The sequence below is a fragment of the Lepidochelys olivacea genome, assembly GCF_965140295.1.
Source record: "Lepidochelys olivacea isolate rLepOli2 genome assembly, chromosome: 14".
NCBI lineage: Eukaryota > Metazoa > Chordata > Testudines > Cheloniidae > Lepidochelys > Lepidochelys olivacea.
The window spans coordinates 6,516,932-6,535,861 of NC_140424.1; the positions used below are offsets into that span (position 1 = coordinate 6,516,932).

At 46.8% G+C, this 18,930-nt stretch overlaps 1 protein-coding gene across 2 annotated transcripts in view; it reads left to right on the plus strand.

Annotated features, from left to right (window-relative positions):
- The first annotated feature begins 4,725 nt into the window (after positions 1-4,725).
- The window catches only part of WIPI1 (WD repeat domain, phosphoinositide interacting 1), a 32,398-nt gene continuing 18,193 nt past the window's right edge, over positions 4,726-18,930 (plus strand). For both annotated transcript variants that reach the window (XM_084648582.1, XM_084648581.1), the window contains exons 1-4: positions 4,726-4,879; positions 9,247-9,329; positions 11,299-11,468; positions 16,844-16,940. In XM_084648582.1, coding sequence (XP_084504708.1) covers positions 4,803-4,879; positions 9,247-9,329; positions 11,299-11,468; positions 16,844-16,940 — 427 coding nt within the window. In that variant the 5' untranslated portion in view covers positions 4,726-4,802. The remainder of the gene's footprint in view (positions 4,880-9,246; positions 9,330-11,298; positions 11,469-16,843; positions 16,941-18,930) is intronic.

Consider the following 18,930-nt stretch of genomic DNA (forward strand, 5'->3'; position numbering starts at 1 on the left):
ACAGACTCATGGTCTGAACCATGCACCCAAAGCTGCAGGCTTTAACTGAAAACCACTCAGCAGATTACCTATCTCCAGCACCCAGACACCCAGCTCCCAATGGGATCCAAATCCCAAATAAATCCGTTTTACTCTGTATAAAGTTTATACAGGGTAAACTCATAAATTGTCCTCCCTCTATAACACTGATAGAGAGATATGCACAGCTGTTTGCTCCCACAGGTATTAATCACTTACTCTGGGTATATTAATAAACAAAAGTGATTTTATTAAGTAAAAAAAAGTAGGATTTAAGTGGTTTCAAGTAATAACAGACAGAACAAACTAAGTCACCAAGCAAAATAAAACAAAACAAGCAAGTCTAAGCTTAATACATTAAGAAACTGATTACAGGTAGTATCTCACCCTCAGAGATATTCCAATAAGCTTCTTTCACAGACTAGACTCCTTCCTAGTCTGGGCCAAATCCTTTCCTCGGTACAGTCCTTGTTAGTTTCAGCAGATGTCTTAGGTGGTAAACAGGGGTATTCTCATAACTGGGACCCCTTTGTCCTGCTCCACCCCCATTTATAGCTTTGGCACAAGGCAGGAATTTTTTGTCTCTCTGAGTCCCCACCCCGCCTTCCAAATGGAAAACTACCAGATTTAAGATGGATTCCAGTATCATGTGACATGGTCACATGTCACTGTAAGACCCCAGCCTCCATTCCTGGCCCCCTGGGTACACAGGAAGGTTTGCAAGTAAACAGAGCCATTTACAACCAATTGTCTTAGTCAATGGGAGCCATCAAGATTCTAAACCACCATTAATGGCCCACACTTTGCATAATTACAATAGGACCTCAGAGTTATACTTCATATTTCTAGCTTCAGATACAAAAATAATACATGCATACGAATAGGAGGAATATATTCAGTAGGTTATAACCTTTGTTATGATACCTTACAAGAGATCTTTTGCATAAAGCATATTCCAGTTATATCATATTCACACTCATAAGCATATTTCCATAAAACATATGGAGTGCAATGTCACATGCCAGACCAGTTTCTCCAGCAGCGGCTTGGTCCCTGTGGAAAGGAGAATCTAAGAGTCTCAAAGGGTTTAAAGAGACACATCCAAGGACAGAGACAAGTTTTAGAGAATGAGATCCCAGAGCTTGCTGAGTGGAGCCCTGGGGGAAGTTAGATCTACTGGGGTCCCCGTCAGGAGGAGAGGGAGACTCTAGATAAGAATGCAGTTAGACCTTTTGTTGTTTTAAAATCATTTTTTCCTATGCTATGTTTTAAGAAAGCAGGTTTGGGTCACTAATCCACTGATCACAAGCTCCCAAAGGGCAGAATGACAGGAACCATACCCAGTCAGACCTGCAGGGTGAGCATGGTTGACACACAGGGTACTGTAGCCCAGCACGCAGGCTAAGAATGGAAGAATCGCATGTTTACACCCAAAGAAAGGTAAAGGCTCAACACTGGTGATGGGTATACTCAGAGGCCAGAAAGGAGGCCAAAGTGCTGTTAGCCCTACATCTGTGACACAGCCCCTAATCTCCAAAGACAATCTATCAAAAACCCTTCCCTTAAGTCTGACTCAGCTATGTTTGGTCAGAGTTGGTGGTATTTTCCAACACTCCCTTCATTAAGGCGAGCATAGCATGTCTTCACCACAGAGGTTAAATACTAGCTGTAGGCAGCTAGCTGCAAAGAAGATTGGTCAATACTGTTGCAACAGTGTTGGATGGCAAAATATAAGTATGGTTACAACTTCTATTACACAAGTCTCAGTTGCTCTTGTGGCTGGATTTTAAAAACCTGTCTATGGGTAATTTTACTATTACTACCCCAAACAGCAAGCTTTCGATTATAGGGGCTAATCAGACAAAATTCCTTAAAATAGTCATGACATTCACCTATTCAGGCTCGACTCCTCTTTGGACATTAATATTTCATCAACAAGCACTGCTTGAACTTTATGGACAATAGCAGGTAATACAAGACCAGCTTTTACATTTGATGTTTTTAAAGTGTTTTCCTGCAATTCTCTTAATTTCAACTGTTCCCCCTGCTATGTTTGCAAATTAGTTCTACATGACAAAGGTAAAAAAAACTGTACCTGAAGAGGTGGTTTTTAACCCATGAAAGCTTATGCCCAAATAAATTGGTTAGTTTTTTAGGTGCCACAGGGCTCCTCGTTGTTTTTGTGGATACAGACTAACACGGCTACCCCTCTGATACTTGACTACAAAGTTAGTTCAGCCTAAAACATCGCTCAGGGCTGTGAAAAATTTCACTCTCTGTGTGATGTAATGAAGTCAACCTAAGCCCAGGGGTGAAAGTAGGCCAGTACGGGCTGGTATGGCGGGCCGGTAAGAAGCTGGTACTGGCCTGTACGCAGCCACGGCAGCGCTTTAACATCAGTGTCCCTTTTGCCTCCCCGTTGGCGGCCCTGCTGGTAGAGGCCCTACCAGCAGGGCCACTGATGGGGCGGGGGGCAAAAGGAGAAGTTGCCCCAGGGCCGGTGATTTAAAAGGGCCCAGGGCTCCCAGCTGCTGGTACCGTGGAAGAAGCCTGGGCCCTTTTAAATTGCCACCAGAGCCCCAGGCGGCGTGGGCCAGGCACCATGGATGGGCTGGCTGGGGGAAGTTGACCCCCCAGCCCTGCCCCTTCTGCTGAGACCCTGCCCCTTCCCGGGGCCCAGAGCCGGGCCCCCGTACCAATAAGGGTTTCATATTACTTTCACCCCTGCCTAAGCCCCAGTGTAGATACCGCTAGGTTGAGGGAAGAATTCTTCCATCCTTCCGTCGTCACTGTAGTAAGTGTCTACATTGCAAGGCTGCAGCTGTGCTGCAGTAGTGTTCCCAGTGTAGACATACCCTTAATCACTACATTGCATTGTGCATTAGAACCATTTGCCATCAACTTCACTGGGTTGAGGACCAAACCCATGTCAATATGAGCTCAGAAATAGTATTGCTTTGGACTTATTTGTTTTAACAAAAACACTTTCCCTAAAATACACACTTTGCCAGAGACTGATAATTCTGACATGTTTGTGGGTCTTGAATTCTAAAATACTGGAACAAAAGAGATTTCTATAAGAAGGGCCTAGATCCTGTGAAAAGGGATTCATCCAGGTAGATGCTTGTGTCCATATGGAGTCCAACCAAATTTGGTGGGACTCTGTGGATCCTATAGCCATAGGATCACAGCCATATCCTATAGCCATATGATCACGTACCTACAACAAATACTCTCATATTATCCTTACACGTACAGCATTCCCATTGACTTTAGCACTCACATGAGGATTACTCATCTAATTAAGGATTTGCAGGATCTGCCCTCAAGTTTCAATACACTTGTTTACTTAACCGTTAGTTTAGCTACATTAACGTTGAGAATATTTGTGATTTAGATGCATGTTTTCCTTTTTCTTGGGTGTTTTCTAATTAATAGGCCTGGACCTATATGTGACATGAATAGGTTCATTCCTACATGATTTCAGTAGGACTAACTGCTTGACTAAAGTTATTCACATTGTATGAGTGCTTATGGGATTGGACCACAAGGTTCACAAAACGTTTGACACTTCTACAGCACCTGTCATCCAAGGACTTTAAAGTATTAGGGATTACCTATACAATGGGGAAGGATGATCTTGTTTTAAAGGCAGTGGACTGAGACTCAAGCTCTGGGTTTGATTCTCAGATCTGCCATAGATGTCCTGTGTTTCCTCCATCAAGTTACTTGATCTCTCTGTGCCTTAGTGAAATGTAGATCAAAGTATTACTCCCTTTCCCCTACCCTTTATTTGTCTGGTCTAGTCAGGCCTCATTCCAGCAAAGATATACAATTATGCCTAGAATTACACACTTCAACTACTCCCATTGACTTTAGAGGGACTACTCAAGGGTAGGTTTCAGAGTAGCAGCCGTGTTAGTCTGTATTCGCAAAAAGAAAAGGAGGACTTGTGGCACCTTAGAGACTAACCAATTTATTAGAGCATAAGCTTTCGTGAGCTACAGCTCACTTCCTCAGATGCATATCGTGGAAACTGCATCTGAGGAAGTGAGCTGTAGCTCACGAAAGCTTATGCTCTAATAAATTGGTTAGTCTCTAAGGTGCCACAAGTCCTCCTTTTCTTTTTACTCAAGGGTAGTAAGTCAAGCCCACACTTCAGTCTTTGCAAGATCAGGAGCTCTTCCAGACCTGGTCTGTCTTACTATACGTTTGTACAGTGCCTAGCACAATGGAGGGACCTGATTTTGGTTGGGACACTAGTAGCTAAAGGCTTGGTGCATGGGAAGGGGAAGGACAGAATTATTCAAATAGTAGAATGGTGTTGTTTAACACTATAGATATAATCCAAGACACTCGTTTTAGCTAGCTGGCAGCCAGGAGGGGCTAGGGCTGTTCCCTCCCTTCCAGCTGTTCCCTGCCCCCAACCCCTCCCCCCCACAGCACATCTGTCAGGACTCCCGTCTGATGCAACCACAACACAACCACGTGGCCATAGGCAGCCGCTCCTCCCCTCTAGCCAATCACAGCCAGCCCTGTTGGCCTAAGGGGCGGGGCGTTCCTCCTTTGCCCCGCCCTCCCTCTCCAGAAAAGCACGCGATTGGCCGATTCCAGGCCAGCGGCGGGCGGGGCGGCTGGTCCGAACGCCCGTTGGCCAATAGGAGGCCTCACGCGCGAGCGCCTACGCCCGCCCGCCGGGGGCTCCAGCTGTTTTGGTGGCGGCGGCGGCGGAGGAGCCCGGGCCGGCGGGGAGCTAGCGGGGCCGGGGCGTCCGCGCGCCGCCCATGGAGGCCGCGGCGGGGGGTGGCCCGGCCGCGGGGCCCGAGGCGCTGAGCTGCTTCTCCTACAACCAGGACTGCACGTAGGCGCGGCGGGGCCGGGCCGGGCCGGGCGGGGCCGGGGGGGGAAGGAGGCCGGAGGCGGGCGGGGGACTCGGGGGAGGGGAGAATGAAGGCCCGAGGCGCGCAGGGGACTCAGTGGAGATGGGAGAGGGAAGGGGGGGAGGGGAGAGGAGAGGAGAGGGGAAGAAAAGAGGGAAGGAGGGGAGGGGAGAATGAAGGCCCAAGGCATGCAGGGGACTCAGTGGCAGATGGGGAGGGAGAAGCGGGGGAGGGGAGAGGAGAGGGGCAGAAGGAGGGGCGGGAGGGGAGAATGAAGGCTCGAGGCGTGCAGGGGACTCAGTGGCAGATGGGAGGGGAGAGGAGAGGGGAAGAAAAGGGGGGGGAGAGTGAAGGCCCAAGGCATGCAGGGGATTCAGTGGCAGATGGGGAGGGAGAAGGGGGAAAGGGAAGAAAAGGGAGAAGGGGGGGAGGGGAGAATGAAGGCCCGAGGCATGCAGGGGACTCAGTGGCAGATGGCGAGAGGGAAGGGGAAGAAAAGGGGGGAGGGAGGAAGAAGGAGGGGCGGGAGGGGAGAATGAAGATCCTAGGCATGCAGGGGACTCAGTGGTGATAGGGAGAGGGAAGGGGCGGAGGGAGGAAGAAAAGGGGGAAGGGGGGAGGAAGAAAGGAAACTGGGGGGGGGGAGAGGGAAGGGAGGAAGAAGAGGAGGGGAAGGGGAGAATGAAGGCCGGTGTTCAGGGGACTCAGAGGAGGGGGAGGGAGGAGGGCAGGAGTTGGATGAGGATAAAGGAGAGTGTGGGGCAGGGGGAGGAGAGCCAACCAGGCAGGCTGGGGCACTGGTCCTGACTTGTCCCCAGAGGAGGGGAGGGAGATCCTCCCCGCTTAGCCTGTGGCAGGGCAGCTGCACTGGAAGGGGAACAAAGAGGCAGCTGTGTCTCCCTGGCTGGCTCCTGTACCTGCGGCTTCCAGGCAAAGTCAAGCTGGTCCTGGCAGCCTTGAATCTGGCTAACCAGGCTGGGCTTTAGCTAATTGTTGCTGCCTCTCAGGCTTTCTAGCTTGTGCCAGGTTGCTGCGTCCCAGCAACTCAGTCTCTGGCCCACACAGAAGCAGCTCTTCTGTTGGGGAAGAGTTGGCCCCAGCATTTCAGACCCTGGATACTGAGCTTATAGGAAGGGTCAGTTGTGCCAAAGCTGTCAGGGTTCTGTTGTTGAAGTTTTCTGTACCAATAATATTCATCTGTCCCATGTTTGAGCCTCGGCCCATGGGGATATCTGGCTGTTGGTGTGCAACTTCACTCCAATTCAGCTCTCCTCTCTCCTTCAGTACAAGCAGCCTTACTTCTTGTTGGGCCCAACACAAGAAGTGGTTTGGCTCTATCTTGCAAGGTGCTGGGCACCCTTAAGTTCTTGCACATTGGAGACAAGGCATTTCATGGGGTTGGGCCCCTTATGCCACCCAATTATTTATATTTCAGCTGAGAGGATAGAAAGTTTAACTCCTCGCACAATATAGCGTGGAGTCGCATCATACACGCATTTAACTTACATAAATTCAACTATACATGCTCGACCAAAAAAAAGATAGAAAAATAACAATTTAAATAGTGTGGGCTGAGCGGGGCTAGCAGCAGGAATCCTGGCCGCCAGGAGCTGGCGGACAGAACCCCAGACAGCAGTGGGCTGAGCCACTCAGCCTGCTGCCGGTCTGAGGTCCTGGCCACACTGAGCCTGCTGCTGGCCTGGGGTTCCGTCCGCCGGATTCTGCCAGCCGGGATCCCGGCCACCGGCCCTGCTCAGCCCGCTGCCGGCTGAGTGAACGGAACCCCAGGCCGGCAGCTGAGTGAACAGTGAACTTACTATACGGCCCTGAGTGAACCCCAGGCCGGCAGCGGGCTCAGCGCGGCCAGGACCCCAGACTGCAGGGATCAAAGTAAAATTTTTCTCTTACCAGGAAGGGGCAGGGCCTCAGGTGGAAGGGGTGGGGCTAGGGGGTCAGCATCCCCCGCTAGCCTGCCCATCTCACATCACACTTCCTGCTTTACCAATTTGTGCTTTCCTCACTTAGTGTCACTGTTGTGCATTCAGGGCTCGGCTGGTCATGAGCTACATTGATGTTAACTGTGAAGAGCTGTAATGGCAACATCTGGATGCCTATAGAGATGATGTGAGCCTTAGTTTATGCCTCTGCTTTTTTTGTTAGAGCCATTCAGTGCACATTTCTTGGCAAAATGGGCATTTAAATAGTTGTTCAGCTATGAACTATTTCTTGGCAAGATGACTTGTGTGGTAGCAAGCTAAGTGACGCTTCCATCGGGTGATCTCACTGCTTTACAAGGCAGGGTGCATGCTATGTCCAGTTTACAGATAGGGAAACCTAGGCACAGCAAGTGTCTCTGCCAACTTCACCTAGCGAGTTAAATATCGGGGCTGAAATAAAGCCTTGGTCTGACAGTCTGCTTCCGTAGCCACTAGGCTTGAGCATAGTCTCCAATACATTTTAGAAGAGGCAAAATGTGAACAGTATTCTTCCTAATATTTAATAATCCATCTCAACCCTGAGTCTTCCTAAGTAGCTCAAAACTATTGCAAATACAGCTTTGTAGTTTTGCAGGAGTGGGGAGGTAGGTTTTCCTAGTGGTTTAATCCAGCAGTGGATGTATTCTTATGCATAGGTATTTATGGAAAACAGAATGTGTTCTATAGTTGCTAGAACAGTAGCTTGCTGGAGAACTGAATTATCTATTCTGCAGTTAACTGGATATCTGCCATCAAGGGCAGGCCCGTGGTTCTTGGTAAATGTCTGGTACCAATCACCAGTAGCTGTCCCTGTATGGGGAACCCCCAAAGAGGGAGCTTTATTGGCAGTTCTTCTAAAAAGTAGCTAGCTCCATTAAATAGTGTCAAATACAGTTTTGCTTAACCTATGGTTTCTGTCTACAAGAGAGCAACTTTTACTGGATCCTTGGGTGGTCACTTAACAGAAGTTTCACTTTAAGAGACATGGGCTGCGTTCTACTAGTTCACTTGCCCTTTACTACAAGACCAAAGTCAGTTGCTAAGATATCCTTATTTATGTACTCAAAGGTATAGGTACCAATATTTCTACAGAGATTTTGAAAGAAAGAGAGTTCTGTTGTTACGTTTGCACTGTTATCTTACATTTCCAATTACTAAGTATTTGAACAAAGAGTGCTTTGATGGAGTTGGTGATGTGCTTCTGGTTTGGCGACACTGAAGAGTGCTACAGTACAAATACTTCACTGTTCTCCCTTGGTCTGTGATGTTCTAAACTGGTTGCTGATTTAAACTTAGGCCTGGTCTACACTACTGGGGGGGATCGATCTAAGATATGTTGACTTCAGCTATGCTATTCTCGTAGCTGAAGTTGCATATCTTAGATCGAATTAGAATCACTTACTTAGCCTCCTCGTGGCGCGGGATCGACGGCCGCCGCTCCCCCGTCGGCTCCGCTTCCGCCTCTCGCGCTGGTGGAGTTCTGGAGTCAACAGCAGAGCGATCGGGGATCGATTTATCGCGTCTACTGTAGACGCGATAAATCGATCCCCAGTAGATCGATCACTACCCGCCAATGTGGGTAGACGTAGCCGTAGATGTTGACAATTACTATAGTCAAGATCTGGCTAGAGCAAGTCTGCATGGAAAGAATAAGCCACCACTTTGCACATATACACTTGTGTCTCATTATCTTTCTTGGTGTCCTGGAGGCAGCAATCAAACCAGCGAGGCCTACACAGCCTCTGCCAAAACTCCAGTATTTCTAGACAGACATTTAAAGACAGTCTCTCAGCTTAGATGCATTGGAGTCAGAGAATGGTCTTGCTTCTGCTGGGTAGAAGTCATTATTGGTAGCCTAACAAGTGTATTATTCCCTTTCCCTCCCCCTAGCAGGCTTTGGGGATTTTTGTATGTATGGAAGTTCCCACACAGCTTTAGTAATGATGCTCAAGTTAATATAGTTGATAGTTATTAACTTCTCAAGGAAGTTAGTAGGGACTTCAGTTTAAAAGCCAGATGGTGGGATATGGCCCCAGTGTATGTCAGTTTTTCCTGCTGTGATATAGGACTATTGATCCCTCTTAGGGTATTCTGCAATTTAATTAACATTTATAAAGCTGTCAGCCTCACATGCAAATTGCTATTAAGACACCTTGTTGTGTGCACCCAACAGTCAGATAAGAACCCCAACTACTGGGGTGGACAGTTATATCTGTTTTGCATTGAAATTTGCATATATGACCAGGGGAGTTGCTCCCTGTAATTGATGCATTGTATTAGGATCTACTAATTTAATTTTCTATGATACTCAGTGGTTTCAAGGTTAGAGCAATACACTGTAAACTAATTAGCGCAAATTTTCTCTCTTGCAGCTCCCTGGCAATTGGAACCAAAACTGGATACAGACTTTTCTCCCTAAGTTCTGTGGAGCAGCTGGACCAAGTCTATGAAAACAGTAAGTCTGTTCTCGATGCAGCAGCATATTGGATGATAATAGGCTTTAGTTTGTATTACTGCACTTCTGATCTGCCTCAAAGGAGCAACTCCATGTGGTTAGCTTTCCTGCTGTAGCACAGATGGCATCTGCCTCGACCGTATCCTCACTGGAGTAGAGCTGTGCTAGTTACAGCTATGTTTAAAGGGACATTGTCAGGTTTAAAAAAAAAAGAAACAAGTCAATTGGAAACACATTCTGACCTATATGACTAATACCATTGTAGGTTATTAGACCTGAGCATTTAAGAGACAATTCACTTTTCACTATTAGGTTGTTAGTTCACGCTTTCCATTATTCAGACTGAATGAAGTGTAGACACTAGTCAGTCTTGCTTTCTGGTAATTTCATATCTCCATTCTTATAGGTTAGCTCAATACAACTGTGTTTGAGTTGCAGACACAAGAAGACTTAAATGCAAATACTTTCGTTAGGATCAGTAAGTTTTAGACACAAAACTTCAGCCTTCTACCTCATCTGCAAGGGGCTTGACTCTGTTGAGCAGCTTTTTTGTTGCCAAACTGTATATAATGCAGTATTGTTTGCTAAACTCAGACTACATTATAGGTTAGATTTTAAAAAATGCTCTAACCTAGATGCTCTGCTAAAGCCCTTTAACCTTGTTAGAACACAATTTAGCCTTATGTATACTGATCTGCCAAATAGTGTTGATTCACAGCCAACTTGGTTTAAGACCTTGAAGTCCTGCATAGGTCACCTGAGGCCCTTTGTCAAATTACATTATTTTGTCAACCAGATTGGGGGTCACCTACTAGAAACATGGTAGTCCCAACAGACAGAGAGAGATTTTAGTCTCACAGCACAGCTGGAACCACACAGGGTTCCTGAAACAGGCTATAATCATGGATTTCTGCAGCCTTCGGGAACACTGTTTGGTTCCACTAACAGTGGCAACTGGAAGAGTGTTTTAATACAACAGTGTAGTCTGTGATGCTAACAGGGTCCCCAAAATGGTATAAGTGACACTGTATAAGAGACCAGGAGCACAGGCTGGCTGGCATACTTTAGGGGGACAATCCTGATCCACACTAGTTAGAGAGCCCATACTAGAATATTGTTATCTCCAGAGTTGCCTGTTGTTTTTACACCCCACTTAAAATATTGTAATCCAGGTCAAGCACAAGAATAGCGTTTAAACAAGATTGGAGCTAGCACAGGTCTGCCCGCAGCATGGGTCAGTGCAGGGATCATGTAGAAAATTGGCTGCCTGCAGCTGGAGTGAAAAAGGAGGCACTTCTCCCAGGTTATCTGGGTGTACTGAGGAGGAGGGGTTGTGGTGCTAAGAGAAAGAGCCCTCTTTATTTAGAGAAAGTCAACCAAAGTATCATGATGGCCCATGGCCACTGTGGGGTTGGGGAGGAAGAGAATATCCTGTGCCTTATCTTCCTTTAGGCCATCCCTTTCCTCAGGGAGCCCAGGACAGTGCAGCATGTAGTTACAGGAAATAACAGACCATGCCCTGCTTGTCTCCTGCCTCAGGGAGTCCTGATCTGTCCCCTCACAGATTCATCTCTTCCCCTGTAAGGAGCTTCTCTAGCTCCCTCCCAGGACATGTATTTCCCTGGATTAAGGTAAACACCTAGGAGGCAGGGCTCATTCCCTGCTATATCCTGTTCCCTCCTGATTAACTACAGCTGGAGGGCCCAAATGCAGGTATTTCAGGCACTAAGTTCCTGTCTCCAAAGGAAAGACCAATTAACCCTTTCCTGTCTGGGCCCGGTGCACACCCCATCAGAAGGCCTAGATGCAGCCATGCAAAGGAAGGGTAATTGTTAATAAAAGCAGAACTGTCATGACTAAGCACTTAACCCTTCAGCTCCTGAGCTAGGCACAATGCATGGGGGATTTTACTCTTAAAGAACCAGACCCAAGATAAAAATACCCTTCTTACTTTCTTTTGGCTGAGCAGATGAAATCCTGGATGTTTACATCGTGGAGCGCCTCTTCTCCAGCAGCCTGGTGGTCGTGGTAAGTCACACCAAGCCTCGGCAAATGAACGTCTATCACTTCAAAAAAGGGACGGAGATCTGCAACTATAGCTATTCCAGCAACATCCTGTCCATCCGGCTGAATCGGCAGGTAAGGGCATCGATTACTTGTGCATTAATAGTCAACTAAGTCTAAACACAATAGGCTTGACTCTGCCCACACCTCGCTCTGGTTTTAGGTCGTTCTTGCTCCATTGACTTCTATGGGGTTATACCCTCTTCCTTTAGCCTTATGCTCTCCTCTGTGCAAAAAGGAGAGGTCAGAGAGGTACTTTCATACCCACTGGTACCCACAGGTGATCTACATCTTGAACTGCTTTAGCCCTTAGACTCTGTCACTCAGTTACATCCACTTAACAATACATAACTTGTATCCCCTCTGAATATGGCTCAGGCATGTCCCTTAGTGAAATGTATGTTTTAAATACATTCCTTCCTACATTTCCTTACAATAACTCCATGTGGGATGGGATGCTATGTGATGGCAAAATGTTGCTGGTGAGCTTTAAATTGGAAGATGATAAATTAGCTACACTCAGTTTACACAGCAGTAAACACTTAAACGAAGCTGTTCGAATTAAACAACATCGCATGCTCCAAAGGCATGTAAACTTTTTTTCTACCACATCTTCTCCCTGGATGCCGTGCTCTGGCTTCTGACCTACAGTGGCATCTTTGTCACAGATAACATAGTCAAAGTTAATAACACAAGCCTGGGTGTAATTTGAACTTTGCCTAATGGCTGATGTCTCAAATAGCATCCATCAGCAGCTCATAGCCTCGCTGTGTTTTTTAAAAGTGTAGCTAGCACCTGAGTCATGCTGAGGAAAGCTTTGAATCATAGAAGATCAGGGTTGGAAGGGCCCTCGGGAGGTCATCTAGTCCAAACCCCTGCTCAAAGCAGGACCAATCCCCAACTGAATCATCCCAGCCAGGGCTTTGTCAAGCCTGACCTTAAAAACTTCAAAGGAAGGAGATTCTACCACCTCCCTAGGTAACACATTCCAGCGCTTCACCACCCTCCTAGTGAAAAAGTTTTTCCTAATATCCAACCTAAACCTCCCCCACTGCAACTTGAGACCATTACTCCTCGTTCTGTCACTGCTGCACTTATGTGTCCTATCAGCTCTCTGTTGTTGGTTTTTTTGGATGTAAAGTCTTCTTTTTTCCATAATCTCTTCCAAAAGACATTATCGGTTATAAAGAGTGGAGTATATTACAATACAAAAATAAACAGACTGTATAATTGTATATAATCAGCCGTTTCTAGGTTAGCAATAGTGAAATCTGCAGTAAGCATCTCCAACAGGCAAGCCCTGTCTTGAGTTTCTAATAAAGTTTTGTATGATCATGGGCTTCCTATAGCTTGTGCGATACTGTAATTAACTTTGTACTAAATTAATTTCTTCACTGAAGTGTATTGTGGCAGGTAAGAGGATCTGGTAAAATCATCACTTCCTTTTGAGTTCTAATTTATGTATTGCAAATTTCAGTGTAGTTCTAGGAGCCTACCGTTCAGTTTGGTGGTGTTTACTCCCCTGTGCAGTCTCATGGGCCAGAAGGATTCCATGGAGGAAGGATGGTACAGTGGTTAGGGCACTGGCTTGGGACTTGGGAGACCCAGGTTCATTGCAAGTCACTTGGTCTCCCTGTGCCTTAGTCCCCTAGATATCAATTGGGAGTAATTGCACTGTCCTGTCTCCTGCGGGGGTTATGAGCATAAAGACGTTAAAGATGGAGGTGCTCAGACACATGGATAGATGGTGTAAGTGTCAAACACGAATATGAGGGAAGAGCTGCATTATTCTAGTGATAAGGTCACTGTCCTGAGAAGCCCAGGTGGATGCAATACAAAATGGTTATGACCCAGCCCTGGAGAACAGACAGTACCAGGTCAGCACAGGAGAAATAAGCAAAAGGGAGTTTTGAAGGCAAGGGAGGGTACTTGTCACATGGGATGAGAGCTGTTCTATACCTAGGGAATGAGAATGCACACCCTCTCGTGCTTGCCATTGGGCATAACTGTTTATTTCATATCAGCTGTCATTAAAATGTGTATACAGTGTTTGTTGTAGCCATGCTGGTTCCAGATATTAGGGAGACAAGGTGCTGAGGTAGTATTTTCTGTTGGACCAACTTCTGTTGGTGAGAGAGAGAAACTTTTGAGCTTGCACAGAGCGCTTCAAAGAGCTTGTCTTTGAAAGCTTGTCTCTGTCACCAAGAGAAGTTGGTCCAATAAAAGATATTACCTCCCCCACCTTGTCTCCTAAAAATGCGTGTGAAGCAGATTCATCTAGACTGTTTGCAGGATGCTATATGACAGAATCACTGGCTCACCCAAATATCTGAGAGAGCGTACACAAAAACGTCTCTAAATACTGGAGACAAGGTGGCCCAGATCCCCCATCATGAATGCATTTTGTTTCCATGCATTGCACTGTGAAATCAGTACAACCTGGGCCAAATTTATCTGTGGTGTAACTCTACTTCAGGGGACTAATCTAGCCCCTCTTGCGAGTTAATCTGGTGGAGATCAGGTTATGCATTCACTATGTTACTCTGAAAACGCTTGTCTTGGATTTGAGTACGGAAACCATACTGCACTGGAGAAAGTCCATCGTAGTGTAAAACCCATCCAAGTCAGAGAATCGCTGTCAGCCGTGGAAGTTTAAATAAGAAAAGCTCTCTTTGGGCAAACAGTTTTGTCTTTTTTGGTTTGATCTCTTAGTGGAAAATCTTTGTTATTCATACTGAAGAATCCATTTGAATTAGACTCTCAGTTGCTGTTGATTCATGGAAACACTTTGTTTCCAACCCTCTTGTTACTTGTACGTGGTGAAAAACGAGATTTTTTTTTTTATTATTATTATTACGCTGGAGCAGGGGCTTGTGCTTTTGACGAGTGAGAAGCAGCGTTCATATTTTAATGAAAATTCCCTGTGTTTTCCTTGGACCTCTTGGCTGCAGTCCTGCTGCCGAATCCTTTTGATGTACTTAACAGAAGGACCCTCGTTCCTTCTCAGTGTGCAGGTCAAGATAACTAGTCTGTTTGTTGGTATCTAAATGAAAGCGTAGAGGAAAGCGCCATGGAGCGGGAAGCAGCAGAGGTGATGCATTCCACAGGATGTACGTTGTATTGATTAGAGTTCCATCTCTCACCCCAGGAATTACTACGCACAGTTCTAAGGCACCATCCCCCAGCATCTGAGCAAGACGTACAAACGCCTCCACTAACTCCTCATCTGTTTCAGCCGCTCAAACCTGCCCTTCTTGGGCCCAACTCTCCATTACTTGCCTCTTGTGCAGTGCTTTACACCAGTGCAAAGTGGGGGGCAAACACTCCCACTCTCATCTGATTGCATTTGATGCTGGTGTTAATGACAGCTCAAGGGGCAGAGCAATGGAGAATTAGGCCTTTTGTCTGAAACTCTCCATGGACTTGTTCAGGCCTCCCTCCCTGCTCCCACCGCTCATCTGGTGTCTGCCTTCCTAGGATCTTGTTCTTCTTGGTATGGGAAATTTCTCATCCGGAGCTCCTGTCACCTGAAACAGTTTTGTTGTATTTCTGCCCCTCAGACGCTCCATCTCTCATCTGAAAACCTATTTGCATTCTCCCCCAGGCACATACGTCTCTCCCTCTGCTTCTCTCTGCCTGTATATCAGCAGCATTGTATTGTAGAACTCTGTGAAGCCTTGAGACGCCTTTTTATACCATACACTTAACACGCTTTATTTTCAAGTCTCCGTTATAAAGTCGAGAGCTGTTCTTTTGGAAAGTGCCATTGAAATTATGCTAAACGCATGCCTCCCTGGAAATCCTAAATGGTTTTGGGAAACAAAGTACTGGCTGCTGTGGTTAGCAGGAATAGAAGCTTCTCTTATAAGAAGGCTTTGATTTCAAGTAGCATTGGTTGAGCCTGTAGTTATACACCAAGGCCAAGGTTTTCAAGCATGGGTGTCTAAAGTTAGTCACTGAAATCCCATATGTAGCCCTTAAATAAGTGGCCTGATGGCCAAAGGGATGGAAGCACCTGCCGCTGCAGGCACCCTGGTCTGAAGGTTCTGGTCTGGTCTTTTCATGCCAGGTTTTCAGAGAGGCTGAGCCCCTGCCATTTCCACTGATGCTGGGGGGAGCTGAAGGTGCTCAATGCTTCTGAAAATAGGCCCTCAGCTGCCCAGAGCTCCCTCTCCCTTACTTCTCAGTGCAGAATACCTTGGTGACAAATGTCTGATTACAGTGCCACTGTTTTGAGGCTCAGTGCTGCGTAATCAGGGCCCTAACGTTCACATCATGACCACACTAGATACAGCTCTGGGGAATTCCTGTGTTCCTCGCCATCAGTATTGCGAGTGGCTTCAGGCTAGGTGGGTGAATGGACGAACAGCACAATCAGATGGAGATGGTGCAGATCACATTAGCTGTCGTTCCCTATCCTACTGCCAACATAAAGTGTTTCTCCTCTGTTGTTCCCACTGAGCAAATCAGCCACCCTGCAATGTGTGTCCCCTGGTTGGAACTTGAATGCCGGCCCATGGCTTGGCTATGCCATAGACCAGGGGTCTCCAAACTTTTTGAATTGTGCACCCCCAGGGCCAGCTCTGGGGAAGCAAAATAAAAAAGAGCTGCTGCCCAGGACGGCGCGGGGGGAGGGGCCGGCCTGCCTGTGGCACTTCTTCGGTGCGTGTCTCCTGCTGCGCACCCCCAGGGATGGTCTTGCACACCCCACTTTGGATACCGCTGCCATAGATAGCCCTGGAGCGGGAAGCAGAAGATAGATTGTGCTCCCTGATTCTGAGTTAGACGGCATCCACGAGTGGCAGGCACTTCTTTTTGGAAGTGGTGGGAGCCTCATCACTTGGACATTTTCAGCTAGACTGGACAAAGTTAGAGTGAGTGTATTGTAGGGAGCAAGGCCACGCTGTGGAGGAAATAGACTAGAAAGGATCTAATAGCCTCTTTACAATCATATAAATTAGAGGGGAAAGTGTCCTGCTACTAAAGAAGCCACAAAGAGAGAAATGTTAAAAGGAAAAGCATGGTTTGGGTGGGGAAGGAATGAAACTCTGTGGTATTTTGAGACCACTGGCTGCACCCAGATAATTCCTAGCATTCCCACAGCACTGTACATTTGCAAGTGCTCTTTAAAATCAACTCTCTCATAAAGTCAAGTCAAAAAAGATTAGGGGGTGTAATCTTGGTTCCAAATGCAGGCAGTTCTTTGCAGCCATGTGGTATAAAACCGAGGGCTTCTCAATTGCAACGGATTTGAGAGGAAGATCTTCGTCTCTCTGATCCATTTTGGAGTTCAGAGATGCCTGGTAACTCTCTCTGATTGCAAGGGCCTGAGTGAAAGTGTGAACTTCGCTGTGAAAGACAAATGTAACTGCACCTGCTGACATGTTTTGTGTGTATAGGGGGAGGGTTAACAAGTTGTGGTTGTGTACCTGTCGACTGTTTTGTTGCAGAGGCTGATTGTTTGCCTGGAGGAGTCAATTTATATTCATAACATTAAGGACATGAAGCTTTTGAAGACAATCCTGGATACCCCTCCAAATGCAACAGGTAAGTAAAGGAGATCTGATCAAAGGAAACTAATGACAAGCCAGGTGTTCTGCAGAGAGCTCCACAGATCTGAAACTTCACTGTAAGAATTTAAATCAAGTCAGTGTCGGCATTCTTACTAATGTATTTAGTTTAGCATGTAGAATCCAGAAATGCACTGAAGAGAGTAAATATCAGCAGTGACCTGTACGTGTGAGAGGAGCCTTGTCCCAGCAATGCAGAGCTGGGGGAGCGGGAACCAGGGGTGGAGAGGGTGCACAGCTGAATGGGTGAACTGCACCAAGTTACAAGGAAATAACTTCATTGAAGGACTCTGGCAACACTGCCAGGACTTGGTCTAACTGCATTTATCTCACTGCAATACTCTTGTTGTAGATTGTATAATACATGGCTGCCTTTAAATTCCCAAACATGGGTTGGCTACGATCGACACTCTGATGTGAGTTATGGTAAAAGGAAAGGGATTTTGCTCTCTGAGTATTAGGTTTTTAGCTGAGGACCTTGGAAGTACAGGATGCATGTATAACTGACATGTCTGACTGCTCTAACCCCAGGATCCAGCCTACACCAAAATCTCTTCCATAGCTGACCTCCAACAGGCAACATTCTGTCTCAAGCAACCACTTAAAAGTATCCCTAAAATTCCCAGCATAATTTACTTCAGCCGTACAATCAGATGGCCCTGACATGCTCCTCTCCCACATCTTAACCTTCCTGGAGTTTGCCTTTATTTTTAGATAAAGTCACAAAGTCTTAAGGTAGGACCATACTCAGACTTCACCCCACGAGATCCTTCCTGAATGGGAGGATTAGAATTTCTCCCTTCCGGACTTCCTGCTCTTTCTTCTGTCTTACTTCAGATATGCTCCCAGCCTTTTGTGTTCCTGTGCAAATGAGACCCAGCTGCTTTTGCTGCCAGGGTGAGTCAGCAGAATAGCTCTGTACCTCCACACAGGGTCATAGCTTGACACTTCATTATAGACTTCTAGTTAGACCATGGCCCAGATTCTCTCCAGGCCAGTGTACACCCTAACAGAGGCCTGTGGCAGCCAGGAAGGTGTTTACCATAGTGGAAAGTCCTTGAAACTACTCTTCTGCCAGGGACCTGCATGGGGCCAGCCCCAGAAGTGTACAGTGCTGTGCAGGGAGTGGGGTGTGGCCAGTGTGTCTAGGGACTGCACGAATTCAGTCCATCTCTCTGAGCAGCCTCTACCAGAAGAGCTCCTGTGGACCCTGGCCACAACTTAACGCCCCTCCTTGCCTGTGGCAACCTCATAGAGGGAAGGCAGCAGCAGAACCCACCTGGCTTCCCTCAGCTGAATTCCCCTTTGTCCTGCTTAGGGGGAATCCAGCTCTTCATCCACTAGCCAATGATGTATTTTGGTGGTAGGAGGGCAGTCTGAAGTGGCTGCTTAAGGTGGGTTCCGCTGTACGCTGTTCTGATGTCACAGCCATGGATTGTGGCATCTCTCATTGTAGAGTCGCTGATGCAATCCATCTCCATGGAACGAATGCTGGGCTCCTTGGTTTTCTGGGGACCCAGTGCGTGGCCCTCCAGAGTGACCTACTTTAGTCTTCTAACAGATGGTCCCTAGCTGAGGATTAAACATACTAAAGCTTCACATATAATTTAATGATTTTTTTAAAAAAAAAATCCCGCAAGGGACACACACACCCAGGCATGCTGTTGTTCTCTAGTAGCCTGAAAGGATCATCGTCTTGTTTCAAAAGCAACAGCACGTAATGATAACATGGATTATCTGAGAGTCCAGGGCAGTCAGTCAGTATATAGATGAAGACATCAAGAGGGGGTTTGCAGCATACAGCAAACCATGCATGCACAGCCAGTATCCTTGAATTGGACGGGAAATGTTCTCAATAACTCTCTCTCCACAAACTCACTGCAACCAAGTGTTGGCGAAACGTTTCCTGCTGTGGTTCCACAGAGAGGCTTTCCAGAAAGGTTGCGTCTGATTAGTGTTGCCTTCTC